This window comes from Metopolophium dirhodum, chromosome 1 (assembly GCF_019925205.1).
Source record: "Metopolophium dirhodum isolate CAU chromosome 1, ASM1992520v1, whole genome shotgun sequence".
Classification (NCBI taxonomy): domain Eukaryota; kingdom Metazoa; phylum Arthropoda; class Insecta; order Hemiptera; family Aphididae; genus Metopolophium; species Metopolophium dirhodum.
The window spans coordinates 2,988,662-3,012,147 of NC_083560.1; the positions used below are offsets into that span (position 1 = coordinate 2,988,662).

General features: G+C 32.9%; 1 protein-coding gene across 1 annotated transcript; it reads right to left on the reverse strand.

The window, feature by feature from the left end:
• Positions 1–20,516: 20,516 nt before the first annotated feature.
• Positions 20,517–21,597, reverse strand: LOC132935203 (uncharacterized). Its single transcript, XM_061001712.1, has 2 exons — positions 20,744–21,597; positions 20,517–20,682 (listed from the first exon to the last, which is right to left on the reverse strand). The coding sequence occupies exons 1-2, from the start codon at positions 21,421–21,423 to the stop codon at positions 20,517–20,519; spliced, it is 846 nt and encodes a 281-aa protein (XP_060857695.1). The 5' UTR covers positions 21,424–21,597.
• Between the last annotated feature and the right edge of the window lie 1,889 nt (positions 21,598–23,486).

Sequence of the window (23,486 nt, forward strand, 5' to 3'; positions counted from 1 at the left end):
GACAACGAACTTGACTTTTAATCGAACCTTCTAATTCAAAGTCGATAATATATTTAGTGTCATTATTAACTTACAATTAATGTGTTTTATTCTAATTTACTATTTCTAACTACTTGTGTAAATATTTTCTATATAGTTTCTAATACTTTCTACATATATATTCTAATCATATAACAACCTAACCTAACCTAATCATATATATTCTATTAAAATATTATTTCTTAGGTTATTTTATTTGAGGTGGTACATCCTCCCCTCCGAGTGTATTTTGCTCGTCTACCTTATTAAACTTTTGTTCAACTTTGATATCATCCGTACAGAGTTTACTTCTACCTAGTCGTACCATTTCATATTGCGGACGTCGCAACGAAGTAAGCCTACATTTATACGTTATGTATATAAAAATGATTAACATGACCGAGAATACTATCAAGCCCAATGTTAAATAAAATAAATAGTTACGCGTATCGCTTACTTCTAACTGTCCTGATTGTGTTAATATTTCATTGTCGATTTGTTGTTGCACCTTATCTAACGATTGTGCTATTTCGTGTATTTTTTCGAGTTTATGTGAATCTTGGTTAACCATTATCTTAGGTAGGTTCATACTCTTTATTCTATCGGATACTTTAAATGATATTTTTCCCTGTCCTACTTCGGGTATAAAGTTAACATAGTGTTTTGATTTTATTTCTTGTGTCGGATTTAAAATGATATCGTTTCCGTACGCTCTGCATTTTGAGCTTAACCAAATTAATCCCTGCTTCCGTATTTTTGTAATATATGGTTCCGAGTTTTCCCTACACGCAATAGTCAATGTTTCACCCTTTGTTGTGTATATCCAGGTGTTTGCATGTTTTAATTTATAAAATATGTCTTTCGATAATACTAGGACTCCCGTCTCGCATGTTTCTGGCAAGACATCCGGATTTTTGAATAAAGCTATCTCACATGGATTTTTGTTGTTCGAGTGAACGACTGGTGAAAACTCTGGACATATTGTGAATATTTCTGTTTCCGTACAATGTAAAAGCTGAGTTTCTGTGAACGTGGTATATTATTCCCTATTCTTTGTAATTGCTACATATTGGAATTCTGGTTTTAAAACAATACTATGATTTTTATTCTTTATTCCGTTTATCATTGTTTCGACCGGCTGTGGTATTGGAAGTATTCTGAACAATGTGAGCTCCAATTCGGTAACCAGCGGAAGTTTTATTACGAATACTATTTGACTATCCTTATAGAACACTGCCATTTTTGTAATTTTACTTAACTCGTAAATTTCATTCGGATTTGTGCCCATAGGCAAATTTAAATTAATAGGTAAAGTTAACTTAATTTGCGTTAAATGATCTGCCATTTCTCGCGGTGTCATTAAACTTGGGTGTATTACCCCTGTCCTAGCCGCAGTTATAATAGCACCTATCGATTGCGTTTCCATTGAATATTGCGATAATAGTGCTGTGAATATACCATGTATTTTATTTGATAAAACTAATGCTTCTAACGTGTTTGTTTTGTTAATTACTTCGTTTATTATATCTTTTTTATTAACTAACTCATTGTATAATTTATTTATTTCATCCGATGTGGTACTAATCCCCTTTACAGTAGATTTAACTACCGTAGTTTGGTCTTTAAGTATGTGTAACATGCGTTCGTTAGTTCGTTCTATTTTACCTATTTCCTCTACCGATTCTTTTGCACATTCTTCATCACATACCCCGAATAATGTTTTCATGGCCGAACCTACGAAATTTATTAGACCCCGCCTTTTCCTACTTGTGTACGTGGTTGTTTCCGATTGTTCGGTGTACCTACCTATCGATTCGTACATTTTTTCTCGTTGTAAGGAAATTTCTTGAAACATTACTTTAAAGATATTGTCTAGCCTAGAACACATTTCAAGTGTTGTTGCACTGTTTTTACAAAGATTAGTTATTATACCTATTTCCAATTGTAATTTGTCATGCCTAAGGTCATAATTTTTTAATGGTAAATACGTGATCAGTTGCCAGGTCGCTCCTGTCAACCGAACTGTACCGTAATTTTCATAATACATCAGTGTTTGATTTCTAAATTCTTCCACCCTATATGGAATTTGACCATGTCCTGCCGTAATCAGAGATAACCTAAAACAATATATATATACACATTAGTTTCAAACTTGTTTTATCTTGTTGAAATAATCTCTAATATATATATTATTTTCGTTTCATCTCATCGGCCCGGACAAAATACGCGTACTTATTGCGTTTGAAATTGAACTAATTAATTTATAACCCGTTGTCAGTGAGTTCCGGTGGTTGCTTGTTCGTTCAGAATATGGTGGCAACTCCCACCGTTCCTATACCGCCAACCGTCAAAATTAATTAGCTCCATCCCATTTTTTTTTTTTTTTAAATTTTTTTTTTTCATTACTGACTATCATTATTATTCCTAACTATGTACCTATCTTCTACTTCATTAAAAATACTTTCTATAGCTACATTACTAACATTAAGTAAATTCGTAACATTGTTTTCATAATCACTACTATTTATATTCCTATAAATGTCAATATTACTGTCGCTATCGCTAAATCCGTCTAACTCGTCCATATTACTAATTGTATTATTCGGTGTTATATTTCCTAAACTATCATTATCACTATCACTGTCCTTCGTTGTTTCGTAATTTATATTTTCACTTTCTGTGGTCCTCCAGTGTTGCATTGATGTTTCGTCCGTAATATTATTTAATTCGTCATTCGATATTGTACGTCCGGCTCTTGCTGCCCGTGTAGTGTGACCTACTGTGCTAGTTACGCTCTTATAATCATTGTTTACTTCCGTGGCGTTGAACTCGATTGACCCAGTTGTCGTTGCGGTTATGTTTATTTGCATTACACTGTTTTTGTCTACTTCTTCCATATCTCTTTAACCCTGGTCGCTTAAAATTTCATCCGGTATTCCATGTATACAGACAAAATTTATTACGAACGCTTTTGCCACCACGTTAGCGGTGTGACAAGGTATTGCTACCCCTAGGCTGAACTTTGTTAAGTCGCATTGCATCGTGAGTATATAATTGTTACCTAACCCGGTTGTAACCAACGGTCCCACAATGTCTAAAAATATTTTTTCAAATGGTTTCGTACTAGTGGTAGTAATTACCATTGGATATTGAATATGTTTGTTAGTATTTTTATTCATCTGACATGCTGTACAATTCTTTATATATTCTTTTACGTCCTGCTTCAAATTCGGCCAGTTAAATTGTTTCTTTATTTTCTTTACGGTTTTGTTGATCCCTAGGTGTCCACCCAATACTGAATTATGTAATTGTTTGAAAATTACTAATTTTTCTTCCCCGCTAAACTCTAATTTGGTACAAATTATTATCTCTATGTTTGTATTACGAAAAATGTATCTTATCATTGATCTAACTTTTGCCCAAGCTAGTCCGTCTTGTCGTCCTAATTGGTTCATTGCTAATTTGGTTAATTTATGTTTTTCGCAAAAATACTTAAGATTTAGTAAAGCAACGTGTAAATTTTGGTACGTGGCTAATTGTTTCTTTTTCGTTTTTGTTATTAAAAATATTATGTACCTATCTCCGCTTTTGAATTTTACGACGTCGCCTAAATCTTTATGAGATTTTAATTGCTTGTCTCTACCAAATCTCATTTTTAATTCGTAATTAATACCTGATCGAAAATTATAATATTTTTCGATTTCAGATACTATGTGGTACTCCGACGGACTATTTATTAGTTCGCCGTGTACTTCTTTAACGTCTTTATTAGATATCACTGTTGTTTCGAATTTTTGCATAAAATTATCATAACTTTCGTCCGTAATTTCCGTAACATTATACATACGCGATAACGCGTCGACATTGGTGTTTAACTTGCCCATTTTGTATACTATCTCATATTCGTACTCTTCCAATTGTAGTCTCCACCTTGCCAATCGGGATAATGGGTCTTTCAAATTAAATAGCCATGACAAAGGCCTATGGTCCGTAAGAATTGTAAATTTTCTACCATATAAATACGGTCGAAATGTTTTTACGCCGAATATAATCGCCAAACATTCTAGTTCCGTTGCCGAATAATTACATTCCGCCCTGTTTAAAGTTCTAGAACTGTAAGCTATTGGTAAATCCGATCCTATTTTACCTTGAGATAATATTGCACCTAGCGCTCTACCGCTAGCGTCTGTCGTTAGTATAAATTGTTTTGTAAAATCCGGATATTGTAAAATTGGTTCTGAACATAATATTTCTTTTAATTTATCGAAAGCTTTTTGACAGTCTTCGTCCCAATTGAACGTTACGTCTTTTCTTAATAATTTCACTATTGGATTAGCAATAGCACTATAGTTTTCTATGAATTTTCTATAATACCCACTAAGTCCTAAAAAACTTTTTATTTGTTTAACGTTTTTAGGAACCGGAAAATCTTTTACAGATTTAACTTTCGCTTGGTCCGGTTTGATTCCTTCGTCACTAATTACATGACCTAAAAATAAACATTCCCGTTGTAAAAAACTACATTTGTCCGGTTCTATTTTTAGATTGTGTATACGTAATCTCTCGAATACGTTTATTAATTTTTCATTGTGGTCTTGTAAATTTTTAGCATACACTATTATGTCATCCAGGTATACTAAACACTTCATTCCTATCAACCCTGATAATACGTTTGTCATCATTTTTTGAAATGTCGCCGGAGCTGAACTTAGACCCATAACTAATCGTTTAAATTGATAATGCCCTTGTCCCGTTGAAAATGCCGTAAGTTCTTTTGATTCTTTAGCCAAAGGTACCTGAAAATACCCCGATTTTAAGTCTATCAAACTGAACAGTTGACATTGTCCTAATTGGTCTAATATTTCCGTTATATTTGGTAATGGGTGAAATTCATTTAAAGTTACTTCATTAAGTGCCCTAAAGTCGATAACTATTCTGAATTTTTGTTTTCCCGATGCGTCCTCCTTCTTTTTAACTAATATTAATGGTGCGTTAAACGGACTCATTGATCTTTCTATGATTTCATCTTTCATCATTTGACCTATTTGTTTTTCTATCTCCGGTTGTTGTGAAAACGGTAAACGATATGGTTTTTTATAAATCGGTTTCAAATCCTTAGGAACCTTTATTACGTGTTCTGCTGCCGTAGTACACGTAAGATTATCCCCTTCTAAATAGAAAATGTCCGCGTAATGTTCACATATTTTTACTATCGAATTATATTCGTGAACTTGAAGATGATCAGTACGTATCAACGCCCTGACCCGACGCGAGCGTTCAGTGTCAATTGTGTTTATACACCGTACGCTATCTGTCAAAACATCCGTGTCGTATGAAATATTACGCACTTGACCTACATTTATTTCCTGCGTCATTTCAGATATATTTAATATGCTTATTGTAGTTTTGTTGTTTTTGACTGTATTGTAAATATTCGCGCAATATACGCCCGGTATTAATTCTTGCTTATTAATTAAAATATTTTTATTATTCATTTCTGTATCCGGTATATCGATTTGTACTATTGTCTCTGAGCGCGGTTTTAATGTAAAACAGATGTCACTATCGCTTCCGGTTTTATTATTATTTATTGTTAGCGTGTTATTAGCAACGTCTATTACTGCATGATTATCTATTAGAAATTTATTACCAATAATTCCGTCTGCCAGAATCGGAAAAATATTGTTTACAACATAAAATTGTGTTTCGAATGCTTCATTATTAATTATTAATTCTATTTCTGTTTTTCCTATTGTAGAAACTATTTTTTCATTGATGCCTTTCAAATAAATTTTTTCGTTTTCGTTAATTTCAGTGTTTCCTTTTAATGCATTAATTTTAATTATATTTAGATCCGCCCCAGTATCGACTAATAATTTAATTTGATTCTTATTAAAACTGGGTGATTCTAAAGTAATGTGGTTGTCTATTAATTTTGCTGTGATGTGGAAAATCCTGTGTGTGGGTCTTGAACTATTTCTTGGACCAATCTGACTCCCACTGGTGATGGTCCGTTGGCGTTTCCCGACGTGCTTCTTTCGTTTTTCTGTTTTGTATAACAGGTTGAAATTTCATGACCTATCTTATTGCAGTAACTGCAAAGTACGCCCTGAGTATTGTTATTGTCCCTACGAACATTATTGCTGTTGTTCGCATGGCGCGTGCCGTTTACACGATTATTGTTGTACGTATTTTGTTGCGCATTAGGTCGATTGCTCCAGCAATCTCGTGCTATGTGATTAGATCTACCACAAGTGTAGCATCCGGTGCCTCGGTTAATATTATTTTGTTGTACATTATTGGTATTGAAATTCCGTCCATAGCCGTTTCCGCCTCGTTGACCGCCGCGATTAACCATGTGTGAGCCATATCCGCTCTGATTATTATTCCCATAATTATTGCGGTTGTTGTGATTAACATATCTGTTGTTATACCCGTTGAAATTATTATTTCTATTGCTTTGATTTGAATTACCGTTTCCTCCGCGATTAACTGCGTTATTTGTATTACCACCATTTTGTCGTTTTTCCTCGTTATTGACGTCTGCCTGTTTTCCATTACCGATTTGTCTCTGCAACTTATCCATTTCTACTTTTGACTCATATTCGAGCATCTCATCGATCGCCGTTTTGAAACATTGTTCCAATGTACTGGGATTTCGACTTTTCAATACTGTATATAGGTGATGAGGTAACCCTGTCATAAATATGATCATTGCCTGTTTCTTAGTTTGTTTTTTCACTATATCTGCCTCGGCCTGAGCTAGACCTATCGTACTTGCCGCGCAGAGTTTATAATATAACTCTTCGATTCTACTAGCGAATTTTGCCACACTTTCTCCCTCGGCCATACGTGCCGTGTTTAAAGCTATCGATAGGGCCCTCTCCGATACTTTTTGTTCGAATGCCCCTTCTAATATTGTTTTTATTGCTCCCCATGTTTCTAAATTTCGATATTTTGTTACTTCTAACGCATTTCTTAAACAACTTAGAAGTAATTATTTTTAATAATATCGGTGTATCTGCTTCCGTTGTTTCTTTAATTGCGATTTCACAAATATTTATAAATTCGGCTACGTCCTTTTTGCCCGTGCAAATAGGTATCATAGCAATTGCTTTATCTAAATCCATTTTACTCATTTTCTTCTTAACCACTGACTCTAACTGCACGTGAATTACGCTTGAGTCCGACCTAGTACCTAAACGACCTACGGTTTGCTTTCGTGGCGCGGTACCTATCTGTTCTGTTAAACTATGTGTTCTTACTAATTTTTTCCTAACAGTTTTTTCAGTTTTAACTATGTGTTTCCTAGTTTGTTCTAAAAATTCTTTCTTTACAGCGTCTTTTAAAACTGCCTCTTTTAATTCTTTCCTAGATTTATAATTTTCAACTTTTATTGAACTGTCCGCAGAACTAGTATCAATATCTGAACTATCGGATTCTGACATATATTTATCTAAACATTACATATATAATTTTTAATAAATTATATCTACTAGGTACTTATAAATTATATCTACTAAATTCATTAATATTATATCCGCGTGAGTGATTACCAACAGTATTTACTCTACATGTATATACTATTATTGACTTATAAACTAATAATACGTAACTACCGTCACCAAAATTAATAATATGTAAAAATTATTACTTATAAAATAAATATCGTGCACAAATAATAAAAACAAATTACGTAAACGCGCGTCGTACGTTGGATATGGATGAGTACCTATCTAATAACACGTAAAACGTTCGACCGCCTATGTTACGCGTGTTGAATTTCGATACGGTATCCCCTCACCCGTTTCCCTCGCCCTGTTCCGCGATGTTTTTTTATGCGTACGCGCTCGTACTACGCTCGAATATTATAACGAAAAAAATTCCCCGGTTAGCTACTCCGTAAATCCCTCTAATAATATTCGACTTCCTATCCCCTATTTTTATAGATTATAGACTATAAAAGTCTTACTACTAATTTTTCCTAAATGATTTAATGTCCTAATTTACGCGCTTTACCATTTAATCTTCTAAACACTAACAATTCTTTTTGATTTCTAATAATTATTCTATTAACTTATTCTTAGTAATGTTATACTATTTCTTATCCTAGGGCCCCTATAATTAATATCTCTCTTTTTTTTTTCAAAACTTTTCAAAATTTGACGTCAATTACTTTAATAAGGTCATCTACTGCCTTTTAATTCAAAATCTCTTTTTTTTTTCAATATATATCACTTAAATTCTCTCAACAATTATATTTCAATTCAAAATTCAATATTTCACTTCAATCAATTATTCTCATATATAATTCAAAAATGCTACGCGCGTGCATCAATTTCCTAGATCAGCCTATCGCCGTCTACTTTAATTTATTAGATCAGTCCCCGCTGTCTATCACAAAATATCATAAAATACTTAGGTCAGTCCCTGCTGCCTATCACAAAATACCATAAAATACTTAGGTCAGTCCCTGCTGCCTACAACAAAAAATCTCAGATCGGTCCTTGCCGTCTATAAAAATCCTAGATCAGTCTACAGCTGTCTATCATACAAAAAATCTTAGATCGGTCCTTGCCGTCTATTTACCATAAAAACCCTAGATCAGTCTACAGCTGTCTATCATAAAATACGTATATAGTTCTTCCCAAGCTTGTTTCCTATTTTTTTTCTTTATTTAATTTTATTCGAATATTTTTCCCTAATATTTTACACCACCACCAAGTATAAAATAAACGCTGATATATATGTATCAACGTGAGACGTGCACTTCAAGCTATACAATTTTAATTTTAATTATCTATCTTCACTTAATTAATATACTCACAACAACGTTGTTGCCACTGCTGTGTTCATTTTCTTGATTGACTGCTGGCCCGTCTTGAATTGTTCGTTGATCCCGGAGTCGCCTTGGTTGATCAGACCTCAACTGTTACCTCCGTGGAGCTGCTTGACGTGGTGTAGCCGCTGCGTCGGTACTGGATCTCCGAAGTTGAATGTAGCCGCCTTGACTGCTAGACTCGCCTTTGGAAATTTAAATCCGCCGCTTTGACTGCTCGCCTCGTCTTGAAACTCCTTGAACCTCCTTTTTCGACTGCACCAGTGTAATGTTCTCGACAGCTTGGTACCTACTATCGTAGTTCTAATAGCAGATAAGTGGCTGCCGAGATATTATCGTTGCGGGTCGCAGACAATTTGTTTGATGTTGTAGTCGTGGTTGATAATAAATAAAAGACAGTTGTTGTTTTATTGTGAATTTTATTATATTGTTGATAATTTTTCTAAGTCCAAAATATGCTCGTACAGAGTGGCGTGAAGGTGCTTGCACTAATGGGTGGTAGTACACGTCTGAAAACAGGCCGATTCGGGCTCCCTTATATATGAAGTTCCCCGTACCCCTTGCCTATAGCTACTGTATCTCGACTCACGGATGTGATGTGTGTGACCATCGTTCCGGCCCACGCATTTTATGACTTCCAGTATAATTCTGTGTATTCGATTTGATATAATCATTTTTAATATAATTTTAATATTTTTTATAATGACTATCGTTGCGTACAGTGTTGTAATCAAAATAATCATTCTACTGTTCCACATTTTTATACTTTGAACATTGTGGTATACAGAGCAATTATATGGTTCAATGAGTTCCCAATATCCGTTTCCCAAACAAGACATTAAAATGTAATATTATTTAATAAATAGAAGGAACCCTTATTTCCGTTTCTATTATCCGATATATGCCGAATTACAGTATCTAAATTATAGTATAGTATGATTATGTACCCGTGGGATTTGTTTTACTATTAAGTAGTAGCTTGCTTACTACACAATAATACGTACGTATCGAATTATTTCTGTTAACTGTTCTTTATGAGATACGTCGGGCGTACAATCAAAAAGTATAGAAAAGTATTTTGCTCTCTTAATTCTATCTAATGCTTCGTTTTTTACTTTTTTCCCTAAAAGTACAATTAATTCATTTTGTATTGTTGGAGAAAAATAACTAAGTTTATTTTTACTGGAACAACTATTAATACTTTTTATGTGATCAAGCAATACGGTATCATAATGGCTAACCAATTCAATTAATTGGCTTTTACCAGTGGCGGTTTTGGTGGTGAGGCAAGTGAGGCACCACCTCACTTGTAATTTTTACGAAAATAAAAAATATTTGGTTATTTATGTTGGTATTTTGTACTATTTTTAAATTAAAAATTTTAATCGCATAATTTAATTAAAAATTTTAATCGCATAATTTAATTTTTAATTTTAATTTAAATATTTATATTTATTTATTTTAGACATAAAATGCTTTAGAATTTAAGTTTAATAAACAACAATATTGAATATTATTTTTTTTGTACAGAACTTGTTTTAAACTTTAAAAAATACATTAACATATTTTGTTCCTGTGTTAGAGTAATAGTGTATTTACTATTTAATATTTTACCGCCTCATGTAAAATTACATGCCAAAACCGCCACTGGCTTTTACCTACTATAACATAAAAATATACCTACTATATAATAGTGAACGAGTAGAATTCATATACTTACATACTCAGTTGTCTTAAAAAAAATGTACGTGTGATAAAATGATGATTAATGTTGTATTCTTCAATTCTTCACTTCTTCACTTCTTATTTGATTGAAAAAACAAGTGAAAATGACAAAATGTTCGTTTCGTAATTCGTAAACATATTACAGATAACAGTATAACATATTATATCGTTTTTAGTTCTAATAAAAATATTGTTATTGACCGACGACCGTATGGTATGAATAGTGAATACAAAATACATCAACGCATATAGCATATAAATACATATTGCATGTTTAGGTATGGTCGGAGGGGCAGTGATATAAATAAATACCCTAGCGTAGTTTCCAATATTATGCGAATTCGCGACGAGAAACGTATTGCGATAACGTTAAAAATAAACGGTGGATTTTTTTTTTTTGTAAATTATCATATTTCAGTTGAGATTGTCACTCGATGAAATTGCGCCTTTCGTATAATTGCGCCCCTGGCAAATGCCCTCTTGCCAGTGCCTAGCTACGGCCCTGTCTACAGCCACTCCAGAGAGCTCCTTTTCAACCTTAAAAAGGTTGAAAAGTTATCTAAGATCAACTATGAATGAATAGTTATGTATTTTAGGAAATATTTGTATAAAAGTTATAACTTATATTATAGTGGTGGCTATCCTAGAGTAGAGGTGTGCGCCCACTACACCTTTAATTAGAGGTGAGTGGAGTGGGTTGTGTATGTAATTGTTTGTATGTGAATAATACAGAATTATACTTTGGAATATTTTATAGTAACTGTATTTATAGAATGTAGATTGCAAGATTGTAGGTACTAGATGTCTAGATGTGTTATTTATTAATTTAAAAAAAAAATTAAGGAAAACCGGGGATTCTTACGCAGGGTAGAACACGATTAAGAACGGTACCTTTTTTAATATCAAGATTGAGAACGTTTTTACCTACCAACTTTTATGCGACATTGCTGCAGTAATTAAAAATACAAAATAGAAATAAAATATACAGATATTATTTTTTTCTCCACCAAGCTTGGGCTATATGAAAACGGCAAGTTTCAATAATCACATTTGGAAATTTTCTTTGACTACTTCGTGAGCATCGATTTCGAAGACCAAATTCAGCTTTTGAACGTTAAGAGCTGGACATATTTGCAAGAGATACTTCCACATTTTAATGTAAATTTGTTTTGTTTGGTTCGGTAAAAAAAAATAAGCAATAGGCACGTGAAATTGTGAAAACCGTTTACATATGTGTGTAATGTATATAACCGTAAAAAAAATGTTGGTGCAAAATTATAAGTACAATCTCCGAATAATTCGGTTTGTTTCGACATAAAATTTAAATTTTGGCTTGTTGTTATACAAACGAAGTTATTGGTTTCGGGAACAAAAACAAATTGATCACTTTTAAATAAACATAAATCGTAATTTTGAATATTATTTAATTGTGATATAGCTTCATTTAAATTAGTAGGGTAAATTGGGTATTGTTTTCTCTTCTTGTCATAAATTGCCTTTCGCACTGATGTAATATCATTGTGCGGGGGGACGAGGTGGCCGAGTGGTCTAACGCGACGGATTCGGCACAGCCGGTCCGAGTTCGATCCTCGACCACTGGGTGGCATTTTTCTCCGTGCAAGTCACGGTGTCCGGAGAACAAGTGCCGCCATCCCCCCACCCCGGGGCACGGCAGAAACCTACGGGTGCCCCATTAGAAATTCTGCCAAACACAACACACACGTGTACCAACCTACCCAATATAAAAAACCTACCAAACCTACCCAATATAAAACCTACAGTGCCCTCCCCACACCCAATGGCCTATGTTGCCGCGGGTTACCCAATAAAAAAAAAAAAAATATCATTGTGCGTAATATTTGGTAAATCACTATTTAGTAACTCAGATCTAATAATTTTTAAAGGTCTTGTAGATAAATTATCTTCAGCTTTTCGCTTAGAATTTTCTCTTAAAATCTGTCTTTCAATTTTTTGATTATTATTACTTACATGATTCACGTGTTCACCGTTTGACGAATGAAAAGTTTTATCCATTTTTGTTAATAAGCTGGCACTACAGTTGTTATTGGAACATTTCCATTTCATTAAACCATCTTTGCGTTGTCTTACAAATGAATATTTATCATTATTTAATACTGCAAGATCTTTTCCGTGTTCAGACGTTATAATTTTGAAGTTTTCCATCATAATTAATATTACACTATATTATTACGTTGTTACCGCTCTGTCCACCAAACAACTGAATTTGGCGCATACGTAAACTATCTGCAGATACGTAAACCACGATATCGTATTTATTATCTTTATTACTAAACATTAAGATAAACAACAACGGGAATTCGAGGCCCCTGTACTTACAATATTATACTAAAATCCACAGGTAAACTATTTTTTTAAATATCGAACATTTTATTTCGGGACAATACTGAACGGCAACGTCGCTCTAAAAATCGTTCTCAATCATTTGATTATAAGGTACAAAATATTGTTTCTTTGATCTGCCACAATCGTTCTCAATCGTGTTATCAAAAGGGTACAACGTTCTCAATCGTACTCTACCGTTTACGCAAAATCCGTTTTCGACAAAATCGATTTTAGTTTTTGGTGTAACTTTAAAACAAATGACCGTTGTTAAATGCAACTATCACTGGTTGTTTATATTAGCATTTTTTATAAACGAAAAAAATTTCAAAAAATTTTGATCAGTTTCGAAATGTTTACGGACATTTTCAGTTTCAATTTTTTTTAGTTTTTAATAGATACAGTGTTTACATTTGTTACATTAGAAAATCGCAACAATTTACAATATATATATTTTTTTTTGTTAATTATTAATTTACTTAATACAAAAGAAAACTTATTACATATATTTTTTTGTTAGTTGGTTGTCGTAATACGACAATGTTTTAATAATTATTATTATTAAGTTTACACTTATTTCACTCGTAATAAGGTGTCATAAATTATATAAAATAATGATTAGTTAGTTCCTTGTTAAATATTGTTGACCTAAAGTCGGTTCATTATTCTTTTTTTTTTTTTTTAAAAACGTTTATTTAAATGAATATTTACAATCTGTACTAGGAGGCACAATAAGTAAAAGGTATAGCATAAGATTAAAAAAAAAAGACAATGAATGGCATGAAGGAGCTTCACATTAGAGGCACCTGAGCTTAAAATAAATAAATTTGAATTGATTTCCTTAAAAGGTATGCGTTAAGTGTTGAGTAGGTCTCTAGGGGTTTATTATTCTAAATTACTTATTTTAATTTATTAGTTACAAAGATTTACTAAATAAAATGTATTGTAATTCTATTCCCCCTTTTATATATTATATACCATATTTAATACCCCTGAATTAGTGTTATCGTATTTTCGATACTGTTCGATTATCATTATATCTACCTATTTCTTACGCACTGATTTTTATTCAATTAAACGTAGACTAAACGAGGGGACAACTTATATGAAAATAAAGTTGTCACGTCATGTAGCCTAATTTAAGCGATTTAATTTGTTTTGTTTTTTTTCTTTATATTACGATTCTTAGTTCCATTTGAACTACCAGACACACCCTTCGTAACTTTTTAAAGTTTCCAAAGTTCACAAAGGTGTCTCTCGCATTTCAGCTGGTATTAATTCTCGTTGCAGATGTTCGTCTACTTAAAATACAAATATACAATCTACCTCTGAACTGATACATTACGAGCGGTGGGCTGTATTTTTATAATCAAGTTGACTATATCGTTTTGGTCGCCCTGTCTACTTCGCGTGCGATTTCTTTTTTTTTTCTGATGACCTAGACTTTATATGTATATGCAAAAATAATAATATTAAATTAGTTCACATGCCACGAAAATCTATTTTTGTTTTAGAAATGTTTTATTAACGTGCCATACCCCTGTTTTCTTACGGCATAGTCGGAGATACATTTGGTTAATTTGACATCTGCTTTTGGGTCGTGATCGTATGCGTTTTGGAACAAATGAATCTATGCGTTTCTTCTAAATTTAATAACCGTCTTATCTTTTGCACATGCCCTATATCTATTTCAAAAATTATTTCCTTCGAATGTAATTTCTCTGAAATTAATGTAAAATTTTGGTTAAAATATTTGTCATAGCATGTGATATTAATTATTGGGTAGCTATCGATTCTTAATCTTTTCAAAATTGTTCTGTCTGAGTGCCCGTTCCATAAAACAAGTACGCTCGTATTATTAGTAGAAATATTGTCTTCTTTTTTTTTTTATACTATCTTTGTCTACTTATTCTGTACTTCGTCTAATGAGTGAGCAATTTGGTGTACATCGTCCAATTTATGTGAGTCATGTTTTATTTTTCTGTTCGGGAAGCTTATATCTCCTATCGTGCTTGGAATGTGTATGGACAGTTTACCTACCTCTATTTTCGGTATGAAATTAATGTAATACTTTGATTTCATATCCCTCGTAGGGTTCAATATTATGTTTTCCGCGTATGCTCTGCAATCCTGATTTAACCTGATCAACCCTTGTCTTTTTAATTTTACTATATATGGTTCTTTAACTTTTTGGCATGCTATTGTTAGTGTTTCGTTGTTTGTTGTGATAATCCATGTGTTAGCGTATTTTAATTTATGAAATATATTTTTCGTTAATACTATTATTCCTGTTTGTGGTAATTAATCCGGATTTTTAAATAATGAAATTTCGCAAGGCTGATTTTTTAATTTGTATTGTATAGGTTGAAATTCTGGACGAATTGTAAATGTTTCTGTTTCCGTGCAATGAAGTAATTGTGAACGTTGTGTATTGTCTACGGTTTTTAGTAATGCCTACGTATTGGTATTCTGGTTTTAAGATAATACTATGTTTGTTATCTATAGATCCATTTTTTCTTGTTGTGACATGATGTGGTATAGGTAAAATCTTATATAAAGTTAATTCTAATTCTGTAATTAATGGAATTCTTATTAAAAATACGATTTGGTTTCCACTATAAAATACGGCCATTTTTATAATTTTTGTTAATTCATATATTTCGCTTGGGTTGGTTTCCATAGGTAAATTTAAATTTATTAGTCATTTTAGTTTAATTTGTGTTAAATGTTTTGCGAGTTCGCGCGGCGTGAGTAGGATCGAGTGGATTACCCCCCCCCCCCCTTGCGGCTGTGATAATCACGCTTAATAAACTGGTTTCGAAAGCGAACTGACTTAACAGTGCTGTAAAAATGTTATGTACTCTGTTTGATAAGTTTAAGGTTTCTATTGTGTGTGTGTTATTGGCTAGCTCTTTAATTTTGTTCTTGAGTAATTCCTGCGTGTCTCTTAGTTCCGTATAATATTTCTTTATCTCGGTGGCGGCACCGTCTATACTTTTTATTGACGTTTTTACTACTGTAGTTTGTGAACCGAGTATATGCATCATTCTTTCGTTAGTTTTTTCTGTTTCGTCAATTTGGTTAGTTGGCTCTTTAGTACAGTCGTCGTCACATACCTCGGGTTCTATCATCTGGCCGTTGGCGGATGCTGAATATGTTGCTAACAATTATAATATTGCTCTCCCAGGGTCTTGTGCACTACGCTGACATCATCCGAACCATTTGTGTGTTATCCTAGTACATTAGATATTCGTATATTCTAACTATGTGTAGGAGCGGAGTAGAGGCGTCCCGTACGTAGCAATGTATTGATTTTACAATGACGTGTTTACAATGAAGAAGAAGAATTAAAAATAAAAAGTCGAACAAGGAATGTTTGGGTACATCCAGCTTGGCAGAAACGCACTTTTGAAGGCGAATTCGTCACATTGTTATACAAAGAGCTTGTCGAATTTTATCAATACTTTAGAATGACTATTTATACAGCTTTAACAATCTAACATCGATTAGGCGTTACACTGAGGTAAGAACCGTGATTAATTAAAAATATTTATTAAAATGATAATAATATATAATATTAGTTAGGTAACTACTAAACAACGAATATTTGTTAAATATTTCATTAGAATGAAAGCGCATTTAATATTATACTTTAATAACAATAAATTGTTTAAACGTATAGTAACAGTGCATATAATATATCAATAATAATAATTGTATATTGGCCGTATATTGGCCGTAGCGTATTCATCGAATAATAATAATAGCAGTACTGTAGTAGTAGTCGCGATTCGTCGTATTCGTCGAAATAATAGTAATAGCAGAGCATGGCCCTGAGCGTCCAGTGGCCGTACCGATGGGGAGGCACGACGGACAGGTGCCACGGGTCTAGAGGGATGGATGGCCCTTCAAAAAATGTGGCGAAGCAAAAAAACAGATCACCATTATTATAGAATACAATTTTAGCTTTTGATAAAACAAAGTTCTAGTAAAATTAAATCACTTTAAAATAAAATTAATTTAATAACTAGAAAAATGACCGACACGCTTATATAGGTAGATTATAGATTAATTATATTTTTACGTGCAGCGTTTGCCCGTATACGCGCGGCGTCTGCGATATTAGTATTATAGATATAAAAATATAATAATTATTCTGGAACAGAAATATCAAGGAAACGGACTCTATATTTAGAGCTGTATAACATCGAGTGACTTGAGTCAAGTCTAGGAAATCGTATTGAAGTCTGTCGATTACTCGATTCGTTATCCGTTATCCAGCTAATACCTAAACAATTTATTATACAGCCCGGCCGAAACAGCCGTCGTTTTTCGATATTATTTTGTCATTTACAGTTATTCTGTTGTCAGTCGTCAGTCGTCACCCGTGGATCGAAATAAATATTGTAAATTGTCAAAGCAATTTTCATAAAATCAAATATTTTGTTATTGCTTTATTTATATTATTTAAAAAAAATGAGATACTTACATTAAATTATAATGTGTAATAAAAAGTGAACATATTATTATTCATAGTAAATATGTTTTTAATTATTTATTACCTAATATAGCAGGGGTGGATCTAGATATAAATTGTGTAAGTAAGTGCATGCTCTTCATATAACAAATTTGTAAGACCAAGGGCACAAGTTGGATTATTTTGCCATGGCCAATCGAAGTTCTCGTCACGCCACTGCAGTTAATATAATATATATAGCTACTTATGACTTACCTAATATTAATTGTGACTCTTTTCTCGTAGTATTACAATATTGTAATATTCTCGGGAGCTTGGTACCTACTATCGTAGTACTGATAGTAGATAAGTGGCTGCCAAGATATTATAGTTGCGGGTCGCAGACAGTTTGTTTGATGTTGTAGTCGTGGTTGATAATAAATAAAAGACAGTTGTTGTTTTATTGTGAATTTTATTATATTGTTGATAATTTTTCTAAGTCCAAAATATGCTCGTACAGAGTGGCGTGAAGGTGCTTGCACTAATGGGTGGTAGTACACGTCTGAAAACAGGCCGATTCGGGCTCCCTTTTATATGCAGTTCCCCGTACCCCTTGCCTATAGATACTGTATCTCGGCTCACGGATGTGACTGGTGTGAACATCGTTCCAGCCCACGCATATTATGACTTCCAGTATAATTCTGTGTATTAAATTTGAAATAATCTTTTTAATATAATTTTAATATATTTATAATAACTATCGTCGCGTACAGCGTTGTAATCAAAATAATCATATAGTATATATTTTTATATTTGAACATCTGTCGTATACAGAGCAAATTATGGTTCAGTGAATTCCTAATATCTACCGTCTCTTCCCCAAGACATTAAAATGTAATATACAGAAAGAACCCTTACCTCCGTTTCTATTATCCGATGTATGCCGAATTACAGTATCTAAATTATAGTATAGTATAGTTATGTACCTGTGGGATTTGTTTTATTGTTAAGTAGGAACTTCCTTACTACATCTCCCCCTTTAAAAGTTGATTTTTATCGTCTAAAATGAGAAATATTAACTCAAACTTCCTCCATTAGTTCAAGCACTTTCCTATGATTACAAATTTTACATATATCAATTATTACATTACATTCAATTATTACATGTTTACATTTTATGTTTTACATTAAATACATCATTATATTTATATGGTACATTTCACCATATTAATTATTATTGACAGAATACAGGTTATGATTCACAATATTACAGTATATATTTTGCTTATTATCTAGGTTAGTATCTTATGTGATTAACAATATATTCTTTTTTTGTGTTTTTTTTGTTTACATCAATAATCTTATCTTAGTGTTAATATAATATTGTTTAATTATTTTTTAATATAACATGAATTCTTAAAATCTATTACAATATATTTTTTTTTTCGTGCAATATATATATATGATAAAATAGTGGTGTTTACTATATTTTATTTTCCATTACCATGTTAATTATATTTTAAATAAGTTAGATTAATATATTTCTTATTCCATCACCATGTTAATTACGCCAATATATGCTAATATTTTCCTAACCTACTTTTTTTTTTTTTTCATTCATTCTACGTTTACGTTTGCTTCTATATATATATTTTCCATTAATCGCTATATTATTATATTTTATATCTTAGTTAATATTACTATCCCTATACTGTAATTAGATTATATCTTTTTACTACAGGCCCAGACCAACAATAAACTATTGTATTCAAGTTTTATTACATGATCAAGACTAGTATTAAATCGATTTTATTCTATTCTATTTTCGTAATGATTTTATCTTGCTAATTGAACCCGTGTCGCCAGAGTGTGCTGAAAATCAAAGCATCCTCCTGCGACACTGGCTAAACTAACTAGATTTTGTTATAAGATAATATTTGATCTGTTACTAACTTTGAATATCTAGTATTTCGTTACATTCTGTATACTAGAAAATATATTCGGACTACGGTCTAATAGTTAGTAGCTATACTAATATTAATTCAATTATGTATTCCTTCGTCACTAATTACATGACCTAAAAATAAACATTCCCGTTGTAAAAAACTACATTTGTCCGGTTCTATTTTTTAGATTGTGTATACGTAATCTCTCGAATACGTCTATTAATTTTTCATTGTGGTCTTGTAAATTTTTAGCATACACTATTATGTCATCCAGGTATACTAAACACTTCATTCCTATTAACCCTGATAACACGTTTGTCATCATTTTTTGAAATGTCGCCGGAGCTGAACTCAGACCCATAACTAATCGTTTAAATTGATAATGTCCTTGTCCCGTTGAAAATGCCGTAAGTTCTTTTGATGCTTTAGCCAAAGGTACCTGAAAATATCCTGATTTCAAATCTATCAAACTGAACAGTTGACATTGTCCTAATTGGTCTAATATTTCCGTTATATTTGGTAATGGGTGAAACTCATTTAAAGTTACTTCATTAAGTGCCCTAAAATCGATAACTATTCTGAATTTTTGTTTCCCCAAGGCGTCCTCCTTCTTTTTGACTAATATTAATGGTGCGTTAAACGGACTCATTGATCTTTCTATGATTTCATCTTTCATCATTTGACCTATTTGTTTTTCTATCTCCGGTTGTTGTGAAAACGGTAATCGGTATGGTTTTTTATAAATCGGTTTCAAATCCTTAGGAACTTTTATTACGTGTTCTGCTGCCGTAGTACACGTAAGATTATCCCCTTCTAAATAGAAAATGTCCGCGTAATGTACACATATTTTTACTATCGAATTATATTCGTGAACTTGAAGATGATCAGTACGTATCAACGCCCTGACCCGACGCGAGCGTTCAGTGTCAATTGTGTTTATACACCGTACGCTATCTGTCAAAACGTCCGTGTCGTATAAAATATTACGCACTTGACCTACAGGTTGAAATTTCATGACCTATCTTATTGCAGTAACTGCAAAGTACGCCCTGAGTATTGTTATTGTCCCTACGAACATTATTGCTGTTGTTCGCATGGCGCGTGCCGTTTACACGATTATTGTTGTACGTATTTTGTTGCGCATTAGGTCGATTGCTCCAGCAATCTCGTGCTATGTGATTAGATCTACCACAAGTGTAGCATCCGGTGCCTCGGTTAATATTATTTTGTTGTACATTATTGGTATTGAAATTCCGTCCATAGCCGTTTCCGCCTCGTTGACCGCCGCGATTAACCATGTGTGAGCCATATCCGCTCTGATTATTATTCCCATAATTATTGCGGTTGTTGTGATTAACATATCTGTTGTTATACCCGTTGAAATTATTATTTCTATTGCTTTGATTTGAATTACCGTTTCCTCCGCGATTAACTGCGTTATTTGTATTACCACCATTTTGTCGTTTTTCCTCGTTATTGACATCTGCCTGTTTTCCATTACCAATTTGTCTCTGTAATTTATCCATTTCTACTTTTGACTCATATTCGAGCATCTCATCGATCGCCGTTTTGAAACATTGTTCCAATGTACTGGGATTTCGACTTTTCAGTACTGTATATAGGTGATGAGGTAACCCTGTCATAAATATGATCATTGCCTGTTTCTTTGTTTGTTTTTTCACTATATCTGCCTCGGCCTGAGCTAGACCTATCGTACTTGCCGCGCAGAGTTTATAATATAACTCTTCGATTCTACTAGCGAATTTTGCCACACTTTCTCCCTCGGCCATACGTGCCGTGTTTAAAGCTATCGATAGGGCCCTCTCCGATACTTTTTGTTCGAATGCCCCTTCTAATATTGTTTTTATTGCTCCCCATGTTTCTAAATTTCGATATTTTGTTACTTCTAATGCATTTCCTGTTAACTTAGAAGTAATTATTTTTAATAAGATCGGTGTATCTGCTTCCGTTGTCTCTTTAATTGCGATTTCACAAATATTTATAAATTCGGCTACGTCCTTTTTGCCCGTGCAAATAGGTATCATAGCAATTGCTTTATCTAAATCCATTTTACTCATTTTTTTCTTAACCACTGGCTCTAACTGCACGTGAATTACGCTTGAGTCTGACCTAGTACCTAAACGACCTACGGTTTGTTTTCGTGGCGCGGTACCTATCTGTTCTGTTAAACTATGTGTTCTTACTAAATTTTTCCTAACAGTTTTTTCAGTTTTATCTATGTGTTTCCTAGTTTGTTCTAAAAATTCTTTCTTTACAACGTCTTTTAAAGCTGCCTCTTTTAATTCTTTCCTAGATTTATATTTTTCAACTTTTATTGAACTGTCCGCAGAACTAGTGTCAATATCTGAACTATCGGATTCTGACATATATTTATCTAAACATTACATATATATAATTTCTAATAAACAATTATCTACTAAATTTATTAATATCCTATCCGTGTGAATAATTACCAACAGTATTTACTCTACATGTATATACTATTATTGATTTATAACTAATAATACGTAACTACCGTCACCAAAATTAATAATATGTAAAAATTATTACTTATAAAATAACTATCATGCACAAATAATTTAAAGAAATTACGTAAACGCGCGTCGTACGTTGGATATGGATGAGTACCTATCTAATAACACGTAAAACGTTCGACCGCCTATGTTACGCGTGTTAAATTTCGATACGGTATCCCCTCACCCGTTTCCCTCGCCCATTTCCGCGATGTTTTTTTATGCGTACGCGCTCGTATTACGCTCGAATATTATAACAAAAAAAAATCCCCGGTTAATTACTCTGTAAATCCCTCCAATAATATTCGACTTCCTATCCCTTTTTTTTCTTATTACTAATTTTTTTCTAAATGATTTAATTTCCTAATTTACGCGCTTTACCATTTAATCTTCTAATTACTAACAACTTATTTTGATTTCTAATAATATTATTCTATCAACTTATTCTTAGTAACGTTATACTATTTCTTATCCTAGGGCCCTTATAATTAATTCCCTCTTTTTTTCCAAAACTTTTCAAAATTTGACGTCAATTACTTTAACAAGGTCATCTACTGCCTTTTAATTCAAAATCTATTTTCATCAATATATATCAATAAACTTCTTTCAACAATTATATTCTATATTTCAATTCAAAATTCAATATTTCACTTTAATCAATTATTCTCATATATAATTCAAAAATGCTACGCGCGTGCATCAATTTCCTAGATCAGCCTATCGCCGTCTACTTTAATTTATTAGGTCAGTCCCTGCTGCCTATCACAAAATACCATAAAATACTTAGGTCAGTCCCTGCTGCCTACCACAAAAAATCTCAGATCGGTCCTTGCCGTTTATTTACCATAAAAATCCTAGATCAGTCTACAGCTGTCTATCACAAAAAATCTTAGATCGGTCCTTGCCGTCTATTTACCATAAAAATCCTAAATCAGTCTACAGCTGTCTATCATAAAATACGTATATAGTTCTTCTCAAGCTTGTTTCCTATTTTTTTTCTTTATTTAATTTTATTCGAATATTTTTCCCTAATATTTTACACCACCACCAAGTATAAAATAAACGCTGATATATATGTATCAACGTGAGACGTGCACTTCAAGCTATACAATTTTAATTTAATTATCTATCTTCACTTAATTAATATACTCACAACAACGTTGTTGCCACTGCTGTGTTCATTTTCCTTGATTATCTGCTGGCCCGTCTTGAATTGTTCGTTGATTCCGGAGTCGCCTTGGTTGATCAGACCTTAACTGTTACCTCCGTGGAGCTGCTGACGTGGTGTAGCCGCTGCGTCGGTACTAGATCTCCGAAGTTGAATGTAGCCGCCTTGACTGCTAGACTCGCCTTTGGAAATTGAAATCCGCCGCTTCGACTGTTCGCCTCGTCTTTAAACTCCTTGAACCTCCTTTTTCGACTGCGCCAGTATAATATTCTCGGGAGCTTGGTACCCACTATCGTAGTTCTGATAGTAGATAAGTGGCTACCAAGTTATTATAGATGCGGGTCGCAGACAGTTTGTTTGATGTTGTAGTCGTGGTTGATAATAAATAAAAGACAGTTGTTGTTTTATTGTGAATTTTATTATATTGTTGATAATTTTT